We start from the raw sequence: 16680 nt of genomic DNA on the forward strand, positions 1-16680 counted from the left end.
TACACTAAGCTTACACTAACTTACCCTATACAAATTTGGAATGATATGTTGGCAATGCAAGGACGCCGCAGATGTTACCTTTTATTTTTATTAATAGGTTATAATTTTTACAATATGAAAACAATGTAAACAATAGTAGTTTGTTGTATGGTTTGTTGCGTGCAACTGATTTGTTGATTAGTTTAGTGGTAAATTTGTGATTTCCTACAGCATTTAAATAAAAGTGAAATTGTTTATTTTATATATTTTTTAAACCATTAAGACAAGATGCATAGAAGGGGTGGAAAACGTATCCGGATGGACGAACCTCCTCCGGAATACGATAATCCTATGACGCCCGCACTTGAACAAGATCAATACGGTTCAAATTATGGCCATTCATCCAATATATATCATGATTCATATGGAGAACATGCAGGAACATCTTCAGATGGCACATTTGAATCTCCACCAACTCCTGGAATGCGTAGAATCACTAGATCAAAAGCTCGTGGCATTACTAATCCACCAGCAGCACATACTGCTCCTTCTGCCAATCATTCTCCAACAAGTGGTGGTGTTACAACAACTGCTCCCAGAGGAAGAGGTAGAGGTAGACCTCCGACTCGTAAAAATTATCAAACTGAAGGATCTTCTACTGAAGATGATACATCATTATATACTGTTATTAAAAATAGTAAAGCCTCCTTAACTCATGTTGTTGATGACTGGATTGAAAGCTACAAGGTAAAAATACAGTACATTATTTTATAAGTTAATATTTAAGAGAGATATTTGTCATTTTAGGTTAACAGAGAGGCTGCTTTAATTTCCTTAATGCAATTTTTTATAAATGCAGCAGGTTGCAAAGGCAGAATTACTCAACAAATGCAAGCAACAATGGAACATGCAGCTATTATTCGTAAAATGACTGAAGAATTTGACGAAGAATCAGGAGAATATCCACTTATAATGACTGGTCAGTCTTGGAAAAAATTCAGACAAAATTACTGTGACTTTGTCCAAACACTCGTCAAACAGTGTCAGTATTCAATTATTTATGACCAATTTCTTATGGACAATATAATCTCTCTCCTTACTGGATTGTCAGATTCACAGGCGAGTTTCTTGTTATTCATCATTTTATCTTATGTAGAATAATGCAATACTATTTTATATGTAACAGGTTCGTGCATTTCGTCATACTGCTACTTTGGGGGCAATGAAACTCATGACTGCCTTAGTAGATGTTGCTCTAACAGTTTCTGTAAATTTGGATAACACACAAAGACAATATGAAGCAGAAAGACAAAAGACAAGAGAGAGACGTGCTAGCGATCGTTTGGAAACATTATTAGCAAAACGTCAGGAATTAGAAGAAAACATGGATGAAATAAAAAATATGCTAACATATATGTTCAAGTCAGTTTTTGTGCATCGCTACAGAGATACTCTTCCTGAAATAAGAGCAATTGCTATGACTGAAATAGGAATATGGATGCACAAATTTCATGCAAATTTCTTGGATGATTCATATTTAAAATATATTGGATGGACTCTTCATGACAAAGTATTTTATGATTATAAAGATAACATATGAAAATCATTTAAATTACATTTTGTTATTAGAATAAACTTTTTTTATTTGATTATTATTAGGTAGGAGAAGTCAGATTAAGATGTTTACAAGCACTACAACCCCTGTATGCAAATGAAGAATTGAAAGGAAAATTGGAACTGTTTACAAATAAATTCAAAGATCGAATTGTTGCAATGACTCTAGACAAGGAGTATGATGTTGCTGTACAAGCTGTACGATTGGTGATTTCCATATTAAAACACCATCATGAAATTCTAACAGACAAAGACTGCGAACATGTTTATGAACTGGTGAATTTTGTATTTTATTTTGATTTATTATAAATATTTAAATTAAAATTGTTTAAAATTATAAGATTCTTCTAACTAAACAGTATTTTGTTGTAGGTATATTCATCACATCGAGCTGTAGCTCAGGCTGCTGGTGAATTTTTGAACGAACGTCTTTTCCAACCCTCAGACCTAGATCCCGGAAAGACGAAACGTGGAAAGAAGCGTCTTTCAAATACCCCATTCATTCGAGATCTCGTTCAATTCTTCATTGAGTCAGAATTACATGAGCATGCTGCATATTTGGTTGACTCGCTTATAGAATCGAATCCCATGATGAAAGATTGGGAATGTATGACTGATTTACTGTTAGAAGAGCCAGGACCACATGAAGAACCTCTCGACAACAGGCAAGAAACTAGTTTAATTGAAATAATGGTTTGTTGTGTGAAACAAGCAGCTACAGGGGAAGCACCGGTAGGACGGGGGCCTACGCGTAAAGTGTCGTCTTTGAAAGAAATCCGACAGGTAAATTACAAGACAAGAAAAAGTTTTTTATTAAAATTTAGAAAATGTAGTGTTTTTTCAATCAAACTCAGTAATTATGTGCCTATCTATATAATTTTGCAATTTTAGGTTGGAGATGATAAACAAAAATTGACGGAGCATTTTATAGCCACCCTTCCCCCACTGTTAGATAAATATTCAGTAGATCCGGAAAAGCTTGCCAATTTATTGACAATACCCCAGTATTTTGATCTAGACCTCTATACTAGTGGTAGACAAGAAGGAGCTCTGCAGGCTTTATTGGCTAAAATGAAACATATTGCTGAAATTCATCATGAACAAGAGGTAACTAAAAGTACTTAAAAATTATTTTATCATAAATAAATGTTTACACAGGTTTTAGAAACATGCGCAAAAACATTGGAATTCCTATGTTCCGAAGGCCATTCCTTATACACCCGTTGCGATGTCTCTCGTTCTACTATAGTCGATATGATCGTATCTTCTTACAAAGATGCTATTGACGATTGGCGAAATTTACTTTTAGGGGAAGAAACACCAAACGCTGATGAAACGTTTAACGTTGTGAGCAGCCTCAAAAAGCTATCCCTGTTTTACGCATGTCATAATCTGAACCAATGGAGTTTATGGAATACGCTTTTCCAGGACATGAAGGTATGTTTTTTTAATTTACATTTAATTAATGCATGCTGCGTAGTTGCACTAAAGATAAATACAATGATCTTATTTTGCAGGATGTAGAAAACCCATTACCACCAGAAGCACAAAAGTACTGTTTAACTTCATGCTTCTTTTATCTGTTATGGGGTCTTCGTGGTCTTGAAACATTACACGAAGGCGGTGGTCTGGGAGCACAGAATATGCAAGAGATGCGCCAACGCCTCGACGAGTTCATTTCTGCTGCTGAAACATTAATAAGATCGTCGCCCCATATTTCCATCCGCGAAGAGGCATACGTCTGTCTATGCGATCTGTTGATTGTGTTTAGCGAACAACTAAATAACACTGCGCCTCCATTGGCTGAGCTCGCGTGCGAACCCGATCGCAACTTGTTGCTCCTATTAAATGAGTTTGTGCAGGTTTATGTGTTTGTACCAGAACAAGATTCGGAACATGACGAGCACCGGATCGAGGAATTGCACAAGAGACGTAACTTTTTGGCCGCTTACTGTAAACTAGTAGTGTATAATATTGTGCCAACCAAGGCTGCTGCCGACGTGTTCAAACATTACGTAAAACACTACAATGATTACGGAGATATTATCAAGACTACATTGGGCAAAGCAAGGGAAATTAATAAGGTTAACTGTGCTCTTACGATGTGTTTGAGTTTGAATATGATGTTCCAACAATTACAACAACAGAGCGGAGGCAGGTCGATAAGACAGCACGATGATTTCTTTGCGCTCAAGGTATTTTATATACAAAATAATTAATATTAAACTTGACTAATTAATAATAGTTTCTTCCATTGTTTAATTTAAAAAAAAAATAAAACTTCAAGGTGGAGATGGTTTGCTATTGTTTATTATTTAAATTTGTTTCCAGGAATTAGCCAAACGATTTGCCCTATCATTTGGTTTGGATGCAGTGAAAAATCGAGAAGCTATCACGGCTTTACACAGGGCGGGCATTTTGTTTGCTGTTAGTGGAGCAGAGACGTCCGAAGACCCTACTGGACCACCGCCTAATCTACCATTTTTGGACATTCTTTCAGAATTTACCAATAAACTGTTGAAACAAGACAAAAAAGTTGTTTTGTCATTTATGGATCGGCGCATTCCAATAGGTATGTATATTAATTTACTTCAAAATTAATTTATATCCAATTAACAAGGTGTTAAATATACATTGAGAAGCTTAATCAACCTTCTAAGTTTATGCTTATTTGCTTATCAATATTAAAATGAGTCAGATAGTAATTTTCTATTTTAAAAGGGATGCCGAGCAGCAGAGGGGAAGATTGGCAACCTCTATTATTGTATCGTAATTCTCTGTTACATGGCGATACCGACGTGTATCCGACAACCAGTAAAAGAGCTTATGGACGCAAACGTAAAGACCCTGAAGAAGATCCAGAACATGAAGAAACTTTGGATGATGATAGCGAATTTCCTGGTTGTTTGTATAATTAATGTAAAATAAGTAACACTATTATGAATGACAAAATATATTGTTTTTATAAACGATATGTTTTTTTATAAAATAAAAATATTTAGTAATTAACGTTTCGTTTTAATTAAGTACATATTTTTGTCGTTTAATAATAACTTATTTTTTGCTTTATAGAAGAAATTAAACTTACATTCATTCTCCATTTGATTTAACTGCACTATGAAGGTTGGGCCCTTTTCCATATGATCACCAATCCTTCCAAATCACTACTTGCAAGCAGAGATTCGTCATAATTGAAATTCACTGACAATACTGGACTGGAATGTCCTTGTAGGGTGTTGAATATCGCCCGATTAGCAGGTTTTTCGATATCGATAAAATAGATACAACCGTCTTCGCTTCCCGTTACCACGCAAGCTCCTTGCCTAAAGGACATGATGGGGCAAAACGTGGATTTAATAGTATACTTTTGGTGTTTATTGTGAAATTTTCGTCTAGGAAAGAGACCTCCTTCTCTGTCGATCACCTTATAAAGACACAGCGAATCGTCTGAGCTATTAACAAGTATCATGGGGTCTCTAGCTTCCCGACTTATCCAAGCTCTATGGCTCAAGCTCGTTATATTGCAGTTGCTGCTAACTAAAATGCGCCTTGTACGTCTCAATTCACCTTGTATATCGCAAAAGGCCGATATTATTTCGCCTCTATCATTTCCCACCCAAATGTTCTTTCCATAAGGGTCGAAAGCTAAACTCAGTATTTTTCCACCAACACGACATGAGTTTTTCATGAACAGTCCCGTCGATACATTGGCTATTCGAACATCCCCACTCTTATTTCCTGTTACCAATAAATTGTTATTTACTGGTTGATAGAGACAACAAAGCAATGCACAATTATGCGGGTCCAATATAGTTCTTAAACATGTGCCACTAACAACGCTCCATAGTTTAATGGTTGTATCTTCAGAAGAGCTTGCTATAAGATCATTTCCAGCTGACCAATCGAAACATGTAACTCCCTTTGAATGTCCTTTTAGCATTACCAATACACATGGAGGACTGCTCATAACAGAGCATATAGACAAAGTTCCATCTTCAGAAGAACAACATAGTCTAGAACGATCATTATTCGCAAACTTTACCATTGTTACAGGCTTTGTATGTTGATCAAAAATATAATGTACTCCAACAAAAGCATAGTTTTCGGCAATAGTATTGCCTCCTACCATGGCTCGAGAAGCTTCAGCCTGTTTTGTGGGAACAAGTTTTCCTTTCTCTGAAAGCACAGGAGCGTGAAATTCGATAAATGAAATACTTCCTCTAGACTGATTACTGGGAATGTTAGAATTACTATTCACATCTAGAGGACAGCCATATCTTTGTTGTAAAAGTTGGGAGCGTGTTTGTAAGTACTGCTTCCAAGCTTCAGGGCTTCTTTCTTCTTCTCTTAAAAGCTGACTTCTTCTTCGTATATACAATGTACGAAATGTTGGGCTGTTAGTTGCTCTGTGAGCATTGTACCTTGCATCTAAGGCAAATGCTTGTTGTTGAAAAGCTGATGTCATTTTAAATCTATTTAAGTTTTATTCTTCTTACTCTTATTATCATAAATGGAGTAAAAATCCTTTAAAAATTCTTCAGTATTATTATCACTTGAAGCATTCCCATTACCTAAATCTTCATATTTTCTTTTCTTCTGTAACTGCGACTTACTTATGGTCATGAAGTTTACATCATCTCCAAGTGTCCTTTGATCAAACGGTAATCTGTTTGGATTTTCAATACGTTTCAAAACATCCCTTCTCCTTTGATCTAATTTAGCTTGAGTTTCAGCAATGTTTTCATATTCAGGTGCATAGCAAACATGAAGCACTTGCCCATAAAATGACTTGTTGTCTATTAAACGCTTAGCAATCTTTGCAGCTTGAATTCTATCAAATTGAACATGATAGCATTCGGTGAATAATTCAGTTTTATAATCAGGTACAACGTTAATTAACAATATTTGCCCATATTTTGAACATAAGTTTTTTAGTTCAGCTCTAAGGTTTATTTTTGGAACATTATAAATAAAAAGATGTTGAGATTCTGCAGCAGCAGTATACACCTGTTTAAAATGTGAAAAAGTTATTAATTTACTATTTTAAAGGAAATATTAGGCATACTTTAACAGCAGTTAATCTTCGACTGGCTCTATAAGCGGGTCTCGTGTAACAAAACTCTTGTTGTTTGTGATGTTTTTCTTCTTTTAAGTTTTGCTTTTCGTTCATGTTCTATTTCACTGTTCCATTTGTTCACACAATGCAAATTTTGAAAAAAACACAAAAACTACACTAAACCTCAAATTGATTGTACTGTTGTCATATTGTACACAACCATAGATAATAGATATACAAAGGGTATATAACAGACATACCCTTTGTAGATCTATTATCTATGGCCACAGATTATAGATCATAGATAAAGAGTCCTGTACTCTGTACATAAAAACTGTACCGAAATTTTAATAAAACAATAGGTAGCGCTTTGCAGCGTTTCTAAAATTATTTAAAAACAATTTTTTTCCTAAATAATATTGTTATGAATAATAATAATTCAAAAGTATTTTACTTAGATCAATTCTTAAAACATTTATAATCCATAGAGTACAGTATATCTCTTATCTATGTTTATAACCTGTTTTAACCCATGGTTTTAACTGGAAGTACATCCATATCATAAACAATATATAAAAATGGAAAATATTGACCCTAGTAGCGAGTCACAACTGCACATTCGCTTAATAACCAAACAGGAACAGTAAGTGTAATTACGAGTTCAATATTTTCTGTGTACATATATTTTTCCGTGTTTTCTAAAGGTATGCGGTCCCCGATATTCCTTATTCAGTCCCAGCCACAATTGATACTATCGGTTTAAATACACTTCTAAATGCACTATTAAAAGAACACTCTGATCAACACAAGAAACAAGAATTCGATTTCATTGTAAACGGCGAACTTTTACGTGTCTTGCTTGTTGACCATCTCCAAGAATATGGCTTGTCTGTAGAAGACATTGTAACTATCGAATATATTCAAAGAACACCTCCCCCACAACCAGAAGATGCTCTTTTACACGACGACTGGATTTCTGGTATTCAGGTCAATGGAAATTGGTAATACATTTATATAATTATTATATCAACCAATTTAAAGCATATTGTTGATAGGATTTTAACCGGTTGTTATGACAATACTGTCAATGTTTGGTCTATTCATGGAAAACATCAAGCTAGTGTCTCTGGTCATACTGAACCAGTTAAAGCAGTTCACTGGTTAATACCTGAAGATCCTTCTGCAGGTTTTGCAACAGTTTCTCATGATCTAACAGGTGTTCTTTGGCACTGGGAACCAGGATCAAAAGAAATTCATCCTTGTATTGCATTAAGGGGTCATGAGAGACCCATTGAATGCTTGGGTATTAACACAGAAAGACAAAGAATAGTAACAGGGGGATGGGATACTCATCTTAAAGTGTGGTCTTCTTCTCTTGAACATGATACAGAGGAACCTGCACATAAAAGATTCAAAGGAATGTCCTCAAGGGTACCATTATTCACATTATTAGGTCATAAAGAGGCAATTACTTCTGTACAATGGATAGACACGAATGAGGTTTGCACGGTTTCAATGGATCATACCATACGTTTATGGGATATGGAGGTAAAATTCAGTTGATGATGTAATACATTTCTTACAGACTACAAATTTTGAAGTTGACTAACCATTGCATTACTTCTTCAATTGTAGTTGTGTGGACTGAAGAATGAAATAATGGGGCAAAAGGCATTCTTAGGTGCTTCATGGTCTCCTCTGTCTAAATCTCTAATCACGTGTTCAGCGGATACTCGTATTCGTCTATATGACCCAAGATCGGTTGAAGGGACGATTTGCAAGACAACATTCGTATCGCACACCCTATGGGTAACAGCTGTAGCGTGGGCTCAACACGACGAACATCTATTTATGTCAGGGGGGTATGACGAAAGTGTAAAATTATGGGACACTAGAAGTCCCAAAGCGCCTCTTTACGAATTGTCCGGCCACGAAGGCAAAGTGTTATGTGTGGACTGGTCAAATCCAAAACATCTCGTTTCAGGAGGTACCGATAACAGCGTTCACATATTTAAAAATAAAAAAACGACGTAGCAAATGCTAATAAGAAATGTTCTTTTGATTGTTTGGTTTTTGTTATTTTAATTAATGTAATATGTATTTCACAATCATATTTGATGTAGGCTATAATTCTGTTTAAGAACCTCACATATATTACATCAGAACAAATCAAATGTAATTTAAGTCGTTTTGTAAAATAGTATTTCTATCCTAACAAAATTCTAAAGTGCTACTATTTGAATTCAACCCAATTGAAAAAAATGTTTTAATTATTTTTTGTAAATTACTAAATAACTAGATGAATTTAAATTCCTGTTTAAAAAAGTTTTGTAAAACTTGTGACTTTCAATGCAACATTTTATTAATTAATTGGTAATTATTTACACAAACTCTCGAGGAAAATGAAAAATTATTATTTACCTTTTTGATAATTATCCAGTTTAACGCCAAGATGAAAACGAAGATCCTCTGAAAAAAAATTAAAATAAAAATCAATACATATACATTAATTAATTATCTCACCCTGAAAAACTGGGAGCCGTGGATGTTGTAGAACTCATCTGGGCTAAAGCTCCAAATCCAATATTTTGATTGGCCATGTTGGCAAATGTTGGATTTTGCTGAGTTGTCGATCCAAATCCTAAAATACAAACTGTTAATTATTTTTATTGCTAATATGGACAACTTACCCGGAGTAGGCGAAGTCAATCCAAAAACTTTAGAAGTACCACCAAAACCGGGAGATCCCCCGAAAACGGGTGAGCTACCAAACGTGGGGGCTCCACCGAAAGCAGGAGGTGAACCAAAAACGGGACCACTTCCAAATGCTGGCTTTGCTTGTTGATTAAAACCAAAACCGGTCTGACCTACCGAGCCACTCGTACCACCACTAAATGCACCAGTCGGTTGAGGACTTCCCCCAAAGTTGCTGCTACCGAAAGTACTTTGGCCAAATGCGGGTTGACCAAAAGCTGAACTTGAACCAAAATTAGACGATTGCGGCTGATTAAAACCAGATGAGCCTAAAAATAATAAAAAAGCATTATCAATATTTATTAAAAAAATATTGTATACAATGAATTAAAAAATTATTAATCGTTATATGAATACGTGAACGTCAAAACTTCTAGTACGTTTTTTCGATGTTTATTATAAAAGGAGAATAAAACTATATGCTAACACCATGCAGAAGGCACTGCGCCACAGATGTGAATTAAATAAAAGTAACTGCGTTCGATTCCCGGTCTATTTAATACTTTTTGTTTCTTATGTTAGGTGAAATACATTGCTCGAATTTGAACCACACGATTTCTAGTATTAATAAATTAAAAAAAAAATACCGAATGCTGTAGACGAGCTTCCCCCGCCAAAAATTGAAGATGTGGCCGTAGTTGCAGCCGGTTTTCCAAATAAGCTGCCACCACCACCAAAAACAGGTTTTTGTTCAGTGGGTTTGGCTGCAAATGGATTCTGGGTTTGTCCAAAAGCTGGCGAACCAAAGCCACTAGTTGAAGTGGTTGTTCCTAAATTCACATTTCCAAAACTAAACGAATTGGCATTAGCAGTAGTATTCGTACTTCCAAAATTACTTTCAAAAACCGGCTTTTGAGCAAATCCGAATGCCGAAGTAGTACTGGGTATATTAGCAGCAGCTGAAGCAAAATTAAAGGACGATTGTGAAGCGACAGGAGCAGAAGTCCCGAACACACTTTGGGTTGATGATGGAGTTCCAAAAACGCTCGGAGTTATACTAACAGGGGTCGTTCCACTACCAAAGCCACTTGATCCTCCAAATATACTTGATGTAGGTGTTCCAAAAGCATTTTGTGTTGTTACTGGGGCTGCTGTACCAAAAACACTCTGTGTATTCGTTGTTGTTCCAAAAATGTTTCCTGTAGGAGTGTTTGATGAACCAAAAATAGATTGAGTGGTGGCAGGCGATCCAAAAACGGGTTGCACAGAAGCTGGTGTGCCAAAAATGCTTTGCGTTGTACTACTAACCGCAAATGGACTTGTGGCATTAGCTGTTTGTGCTCCAAATATTGACCCGTTCGTTGTGAAACTAGTACTGGTTGTAGCAGGAACTCCACCAAAAATGTTACTACCACCACCACCACTGCTAGTAACTGAGGCGCCGAAAGGCGCCTGAGCATTTCCAAATGTAGTTCCAAACACATTTGATGATGTAGTTTGAGTAGTAGCTGTTGTAGCAGCAGTTGTTCCAAAGAGAGGTTTAGAATCAAATGCCAGCATCGAACCAAAAGCTGGAGTTGGTGTTGGTGACTGAGTTGCAAATCCAGATGACTGAGACGTTTGTGAAAGTGCTGATACAGTATCTTTTGAGCTCTCAATTACAGATGATACAGCTTTATATGGTGTTGATGCTGTTATTGGAGAAGATGTTTCAATAACACCAAACGTTATCGGTTGGGGAGCAGATGATGCTGGAGTTAGCAACGAAGGGGTCGAAGTGGTAACTGTAAGTGCTTTTGATGTGAAGTCTTGGCTTGAACTGACAATCATGGAATTATTTAGCATGGAAGAAGACACAACTGTTTCTGGTTTTTCAACTGCAGCTATGCTTTTTGTTAATGAATCAGTTACCGACGTAACTGTCCCACCAAACACTGTAGATTGTATTTTCTTTTCTTCGCCTATATTTAACGTGACAGTAGATGTTGAGACCTCATTAATTGGCACAATTGCAGTTTCAGGAGCTTCTATTGAAGAAACAGGCAAACTCGCATTAACTTCAAGTAGCCCCGATCCTAGGGAAGACGACGTGGTTTCCGTTGATGAAGTGGTCTTGCTAGTGAATACGTTACCCAAATTAGGAGAAGAAAAAGAAAACGGCTGGGTAAAAGCGCTAGAAGTGGTCACAGGCTCAGATTTGGTTAGTGAGCTTGATATTTGAAATGGTTTAGACATTTCGGGTGTGTCAGAAGATTTATTTGTTGTACTAGCAGGGGATTGTAAACTAAAAGCAGGGACATTAAAACTGATTCCTGTCGAAGTAGACGCATTAGATGGAATTAAAGACACAGGAGTTTTATTTGCTTCACTCGATGGAATTACACAAGAAGATTTAGGCGTAATAGTGAAATTAAATCCTGTAGTTGTAGTAGTGGTGGCAGAAGCAGCATTAGCACTAATTGTTGTTTTTGGAGGTTGTATGGGTGTTATACTTGTAGAGCCAAATAGAGATCCACCTTTTGCAGTAAATACGTTTGCGCTGTCGGTGGTGGGTGCAAAAGCACTGCCAAATGTGAAACCAGACAATGAAGCCGGCTTTGAAGTGAAAGGAAGAATAACCTCTTTCTTCGACTCTGTTCCGGATTTAGTTTCGCTAACTGCTGAAGTAGTTTTAGGTAATATAAAAATTCCAGAAGACATAGGGGCAGAAGAAACGAACAAAGGGACATTTCCCAAACTAGTAATACTTGTTGTTGTTGATGAAAACGATGGAGCTCCAAACGTAATTATTTTCGAACTTTGAGCTATCGGCGGGACATTGTTAGATTTCGATGTGGCTTGAGAACTCTCAACAAACACCTTATTTGTAGTTGGGACAGTGATGTTATTAACAGTTGTGGTTGTATTGAATGTTGAAAAACCTTTGTCTGAAGCTAATTTGAAGCCACTGATTATTTGTTCTGAGGGTGGTTTCGTTGTTGAAAATTTAAATGTTGACGTCTGCAAATCTGTAGATTTTGTGACGGGTGAGAAGATTAATTGAGCCGTTGGAATGACTTTGGCCCGGAGCGTGGCTGGATCCATTTTAGGTGTCGACTGAATTGGAGAGTAGTTTACGGGAGCCTCTTTTTCAGCTGGAATGGGAGAAACTCCAGCACCTAGAAGTGTCGTCACCTTTTCAGGAAACAAAGTCCTACACACTTCTGCCTTCTGTTTTTCATTTGTACTTCGTTCCATTAAGGTTTGCATAAATGATCCAGACAATTGTGGCTTATTAACAGCTACATGGGCTACTTTTTGACTTTTCAGATGATTTTTCAATTTTTCAATTTTGGAGGCGGTAAAGTTTTCTTGCTTCCTCACAATTCTTTCGTACTGCATTTCTTGCAAACTATGGGGTTGAAGTTGCAAAGTTTCTAATTGATTTTTTAATGTCTCCACATTATCCAGAGAGAGCAAAAGAGCAGAGCCTTTACTTTTACTACGAAAGGAATGGATTCTATTAGCGATGTCTTTTAATATGTATTTCTGTAATAAAAAACTTATTAAATTTTACAAATACATACAAACACCAACATTTTACCTGTTTCATTAGAGTTCCATTTTGTTTAACCATAGTTTGAAAAACGTTTTCTAAAGTAGGTATTCTTAGTCTCAACGTTTTTCGACAGGAATCTTGAAATGTTTCCCATCTTTCATCTAGAGCTCCACTAGCCTGTACTAACTGTGTTTCTAAATAGTATAATAGTTGGCGAATGTCATCTAATTGCTTTTTTGAAGCCGGGTCTAAAGGTTGTGAACGCTGAAGAAGGTTCATTGTAGGGTCCTTTGAGGCTGCAAAACGCGACTGGGCTTCTTCATACCAAATCCAGCCTTGAATAACCAACTGCTTCAAGTGATGTACCTAGTTCATACATAAATAAATGTCAAATTTCTTATTACCGCTTCAAGTTTGTTAGTACTTTAATAGGTTTAAAGTAATAACACTTACTTCGGCTGCTTGAGAAGCAGTATTCTCTGTTACTTCTGAAACAAATTCATGCAACGAATCTGTCTGTTGTAACATACGCGCGATTTCGTCTTCCGTTCCCAGATTGACTTTTATTTGGCGTGCCCTATGAAGTAAAACTTTCAATTCTGCCTCCAAAAATTCGCATTCTTCTCTAACCATTTTTCCAACAAGAGCTTCTGTATCTTCTTGTGATTCGTATACATTTTCTACTATTATTTTATCAGTTGGTGGAACTTTGTCTTGTTTAATTTCACCAGACTTTCTAGAAATCGATGTCGTTTTAGAAATCGCTGTGGGAGGCGTTGCACATTTAGAAGTTACAGTATCCTTAACCTGAGAACTGCTCTCTTGAAATTTAGGAGCTGGTACAAAAGTAGAATTTCCAAAAAGTCCTGAAGTTTGACCAATACTTAAGCTATTCTGAGATTTTAAAACACTTTCTGCACCTGTCAGTGGTGGAGTAAAAGGTCCTTGTGGTTTTTGAATATTAAATAATGATTGCTGAACTAGAGGCTCTACTTTTTTAATGGTTACAGTATTTTCTGTAAAAGTAGGTAGAACAGGTTTTTCAAAAGCTGTACGTGCAGTTTCTGTATGATCTTTAACTGTAATTTGATTTTGTGGGGAAAATATGAAAGGTGTTGTAATAACAGAACTAGCCGGAATACCAGACGTAACACTGGGAGTGAAACTAAATGGAGTTTGTATTACCGTAGTAATACCTGGAGCGATCTACACATAAACATAAATTAATTAAGTCCATAAATTGCGCTAAAAAACATTAATATTATCTCACCTCCTTTTTTGGTTTTGTTTGAATTATAGAAGTAGGCACAGTAGTAGACGTTTGTTTAAAATGATGAAGTCCAGATAAATCGGGTAAATTGTCAGGTGGAGAACAGAGAGTAGGTGCCCCTGTTTTCAGGTTCAACACTTTAAAGCATACCACTAGTCCGTGATGTGACATAAGAAACAAATAAGGCGCTGGAGGTAATGTGTTTTCTCCAAATATTACAGGTTCGGTAGACCCTGTATCTAAAACCATGCCTACTGGAAGAGTATCTTGGCGGTTACTGCTTAAAGGTAGCTCTGCTCGACTAGAATCGTCCAAAAGCCATTGAATCCAATGATTCTTTTCAAAACCCATCACACCTATTTCCATACTATTTGATGATGAAACCATTACAACATTCCTAAAATAGAAAAAATAATAATATTTACCTTCTTTTACATAGATAACTGATTTAGTATAATTTTTTAAAAACTGAACTTACATCCTACACTTGTCAATATTTTAAATCAAATTAAAACAATAGTAATAGTATCATAATTTTTTTTGCCAGGTAAGTATAGTGAATTTACTCAACTGTACCTTTCCTGTAAATTACTCCTTTTACAATCAACAATTCACCCAATATTAACACATAATGTAAAATCGTTTTCAAATGTTAGGATATAAAAAAAAAAAAGAAATAAGTTTATTTTTATTTACTGTACATTAAGTATTGCCTATAGAAGGAAGAGGGGAAATCTTCAAAAAACATCCAATCGTCATTATATAGTTATTTCTATAATGAAAATAACTATCTTCTATAAAAATAACTATATAATGAATTTACTGGTAATAAATTCAAAACATAACAATCTTTTACGATATAATTAATAAAAATCGGGTGCTTTCAAATATACCAATAAAAGGATAGTAAACATAAAGAAAGGTCATATTTAGTCTATTTTAACTCTTAAAATGTTTCTTAAGTTTTAAGGAAAAAATTGTAAATATAGTAAGCCAAAAGCTATGAAAGTATACACTTGGCTGGCTTAGCCATGGAGTAAACTCACCATACCTATCTGGTCATGTCCCTTTAATACAATTCTTACATCATACCATTGAGAAATATGTATCATATAAAACTGTGAAGGTCTTGTTGTCCCATTACTATAACAAATATCTTCATAATTTGTGTAAGAAATTGGTTCAGCTTTAGGTGCATCCACTACCATTAACAATGACTGGGAATCAGGTTCTACAGGCTTATACATGGCCATGAACTGAAAATTAGATATCCACTGAAGGCTAACTACTGTATGAACACAGTTTAAATTAGGAGCTTCAATTATCCTGGCTGCCTTCAGGTCTGGTTTATATTGTGTTATTTTTCCCATTTGATCTCCTATTGCAATCTGTTTTCCTTTAGGACTCCAACACATACAAGTGGCATGTGCATCACTGGGTAACTCTTTTATTTCAATTCCAGTCTCCTTGAATTCATAAACACCTGTTTGCAACATCAGTTATCAGCTTTTCATTTTTTTTACAATATTCATCATTTCAACTTTAATTAATGTTAAAGCATAATGAAGCATTATTGGTTAGACTTTTTAATGATAGTAAGTTTAATGCACTCTTTTTAAATTGTGCAACTGGAAAAATCAACAATACAACACATGTTTGACTACAAACCCACAAAGTCTTATTAATTAATATAACATTAGTGTTAAAGTTAAGTTTTACTAACCCAATGTTCCATCATTTTTGCATGCAGAAAATATTCCTGGTATTGCTGGATTCCAGGAGACATCAGTGATACTAACATTGGGACTGGCTGACAATCTTACTTCGTTCACAACTAAAATATCCTAAAAAAGCTAACATAATTAATATAAATCTTCATTTAAAGTTTTCATTATTCTTACATTTTTTACAAATGAACAAACATCATAGAACAAACAAACTGGACAATCATCCTTTTTAACTACAACAGCAAGTTTTGTGTTATCACAATTAACAGACAGAAAGTGTGGATGTGAAGGTAAAAAAACTGTTCTTCGCTCATAATTTTTATTTTCACCATCTTTCAAACTAGCACCTTCAATAGTCTTCAGCTGAATTACTAAAATTAAAATTATAGAAGTACGCCACGAAATAAATGTCACAATTTCTAAACCTTCAAAATAGGCATCATTTGAACCAAAAAATATTAACCCATATCGACTTGCTGCTGCAACTAAATTGCATGCGGTGGTAAAAGATCCTCCATCCTTATAATCATACACTTTAAAGCGACTGTGTAATTTAAACTGAAATTCCTAAAAGTTCACTTTTATAGTTCAAAAAATACATTTGGATTTTGTGTATTTACCTGAGTATCAATTGGTGCTGGTCCGGTTTTGGCCATTTTGTCGATTTGCAACGCACTATCAACGAAAATTTTTCATACAACCCGAAAACATTAATGTTATTTAATTATAACACAATTGATATTTCACAACGCTTTACAAAATATATAGCAAGGAAGGGTATATTTAGAAAATATTTGTATCC

At 35.4% G+C, this 16680-nt stretch overlaps 5 protein-coding genes across 7 annotated transcripts; 2 read left to right on the forward strand and 3 right to left on the reverse strand.

The window, feature by feature from the left end:
* The first annotated feature begins 63 nt into the window (after nt 1–63).
* On the forward strand, nt 64–4557 carry LOC108737409 (cohesin subunit SA-1). 2 transcript variants are annotated; one of them, XM_025981680.1, is made up of 11 exons: nt 64–188; nt 263–726; nt 787–1098; nt 1166–1549; nt 1639–1869; nt 1966–2376; nt 2485–2700; nt 2752–3030; nt 3111–3788; nt 3925–4165; nt 4315–4557. In XM_025981680.1, the coding sequence occupies exons 2-11, from the start codon at nt 268–270 to the stop codon at nt 4509–4511; spliced, it is 3408 nt and encodes a 1135-aa protein (XP_025837465.1). In that variant the 5' UTR covers nt 64–188; nt 263–267; the 3' UTR covers nt 4512–4557. The 2 variants fall into 2 exon arrangements, with proteins under 2 accessions (XP_025837465.1, XP_025837464.1); XM_025981679.1 differs by having other exon boundaries at nt 64–726.
* Nucleotides 4558–4589: 32 nt separating this feature from the next.
* Nucleotides 4590–6080, reverse strand: LOC108737417 (WD repeat-containing protein 13-like). Its single transcript, XM_018470249.2, has one exon. It carries the CDS (start codon nt 6056–6058, stop codon nt 4709–4711), a length of 1350 nt encoding a protein of 449 aa, XP_018325751.1. The 5' UTR covers nt 6059–6080; the 3' UTR covers nt 4590–4708.
* Nucleotides 6048–6951, reverse strand: LOC108737421 (RNA-binding protein 48). The gene is made up of 2 exons (XM_018470252.1): nt 6659–6951; nt 6048–6600 (listed from the first exon to the last, which is right to left on the reverse strand). The coding sequence occupies exons 1-2, from the start codon at nt 6761–6763 to the stop codon at nt 6070–6072; spliced, it is 636 nt and encodes a 211-aa protein (XP_018325754.1). The 5' UTR covers nt 6764–6951; the 3' UTR covers nt 6048–6069.
* Nucleotides 6952–7116: 165 nt separating this feature from the next.
* LOC108737419 (ribosome biogenesis protein WDR12 homolog) lies at nt 7117–8949 on the forward strand. The gene is made up of 4 exons (XM_018470250.2): nt 7117–7292; nt 7354–7650; nt 7705–8197; nt 8285–8949. Exons 1-4 carry the CDS (start codon nt 7228–7230, stop codon nt 8681–8683), a joined length of 1254 nt encoding a protein of 417 aa, XP_018325752.1. The 5' UTR covers nt 7117–7227; the 3' UTR covers nt 8684–8949.
* A 40-nt stretch (nt 8950–8989) lies between these two features.
* Nucleotides 8990–16591, reverse strand: LOC108737414 (nuclear pore complex protein Nup214). Of its 2 annotated transcripts, XM_018470244.1 has the most exons (13): nt 16499–16591; nt 16304–16445; nt 16053–16249; nt 15875–15995; nt 15244–15634; nt 14152–14548; nt 13802–14087; nt 13335–13747; nt 12927–13247; nt 9991–12871; nt 9340–9672; nt 9173–9290; nt 8990–9118 (listed from the first exon to the last, which is right to left on the reverse strand). In XM_018470244.1, exons 1-13 carry the CDS (start codon nt 16532–16534, stop codon nt 9091–9093), a joined length of 5664 nt encoding a protein of 1887 aa, XP_018325746.1. In that variant the 5' UTR covers nt 16535–16591; the 3' UTR covers nt 8990–9090. The 2 variants fall into 2 exon arrangements, with proteins under 2 accessions (XP_018325746.1, XP_018325745.1); XM_018470243.1 differs by having other exon boundaries at nt 13335–14087.
* Between the last annotated feature and the right edge of the window lie 89 nt (nt 16592–16680).

Source organism: Agrilus planipennis, unplaced genomic scaffold, assembly GCF_000699045.2.
Source record: "Agrilus planipennis isolate EAB-ADULT unplaced genomic scaffold, Apla_2.0 scaffold143, whole genome shotgun sequence".
In the NCBI taxonomy this organism is placed as follows: Eukaryota; Metazoa; Arthropoda; class Insecta; order Coleoptera; family Buprestidae; genus Agrilus; species Agrilus planipennis.

What these genes read in the sequence shown, in the direction of transcription:
- LOC108737409 (XM_025981679.1), top strand. Translation starts at nt 268, where the DNA reads ATGCATAGAAGGGGTGGAAAACGTATCCGGATGGACGAACCTCCTCCG. An exon ending in ACTGGATTGAAAGCTACAAG is followed by an intron (nt 727 to 786) that starts GTAAAAATACAG and finishes TTGTCATTTTAG; the next exon opens with GTTAACAGAGAGGCTGCTTT. An exon ending in CGCTTTTCCAGGACATGAAG is followed by an intron (nt 3,031 to 3,110) that starts GTATGTTTTTTT and finishes CTTATTTTGCAG; the next exon opens with GATGTAGAAAACCCATTACC.
- LOC108737417 (XM_018470249.2), bottom strand. Translation starts at nt 6,058, where the DNA reads ATGACATCAGCTTTTCAACAACAAGCATTTGCCTTAGATGCAAGGTAC.
- LOC108737421 (XM_018470252.1), bottom strand. Translation starts at nt 6,763, where the DNA reads ATGAACGAAAAGCAAAACTTAAAAGAAGAAAAACATCACAAACAACAA. An exon ending in GAAGATTAACTGCTGTTAAA is followed by an intron (nt 6,601 to 6,658) that starts GTATGCCTAATA and finishes CATTTTAAACAG; the next exon opens with GTGTATACTGCTGCTGCAGA.
- LOC108737419 (XM_018470250.2), top strand. Translation starts at nt 7,228, where the DNA reads ATGGAAAATATTGACCCTAGTAGCGAGTCACAACTGCACATTCGCTTA. An exon ending in ATTCAGGTCAATGGAAATTG is followed by an intron (nt 7,651 to 7,704) that starts GTAATACATTTA and finishes TATTGTTGATAG; the next exon opens with GATTTTAACCGGTTGTTATG. An exon ending in TACGTTTATGGGATATGGAG is followed by an intron (nt 8,198 to 8,284) that starts GTAAAATTCAGT and finishes CTTCAATTGTAG; the next exon opens with TTGTGTGGACTGAAGAATGA.
- LOC108737414 (XM_018470243.1), bottom strand. Translation starts at nt 16,534, where the DNA reads ATGGCCAAAACCGGACCAGCACCAATTGATACTCAG. An exon ending in AAACAAAACCAAAAAAGGAG is followed by an intron (nt 14,088 to 14,151) that starts GTGAGATAATAT and finishes GTTTATGTGTAG; the next exon opens with ATCGCTCCAGGTATTACTAC. An exon ending in ATTGACTTCGCCTACTCCGG is followed by an intron (nt 9,291 to 9,339) that starts GTAAGTTGTCCA and finishes TTTGTATTTTAG; the next exon opens with GATTTGGATCGACAACTCAG.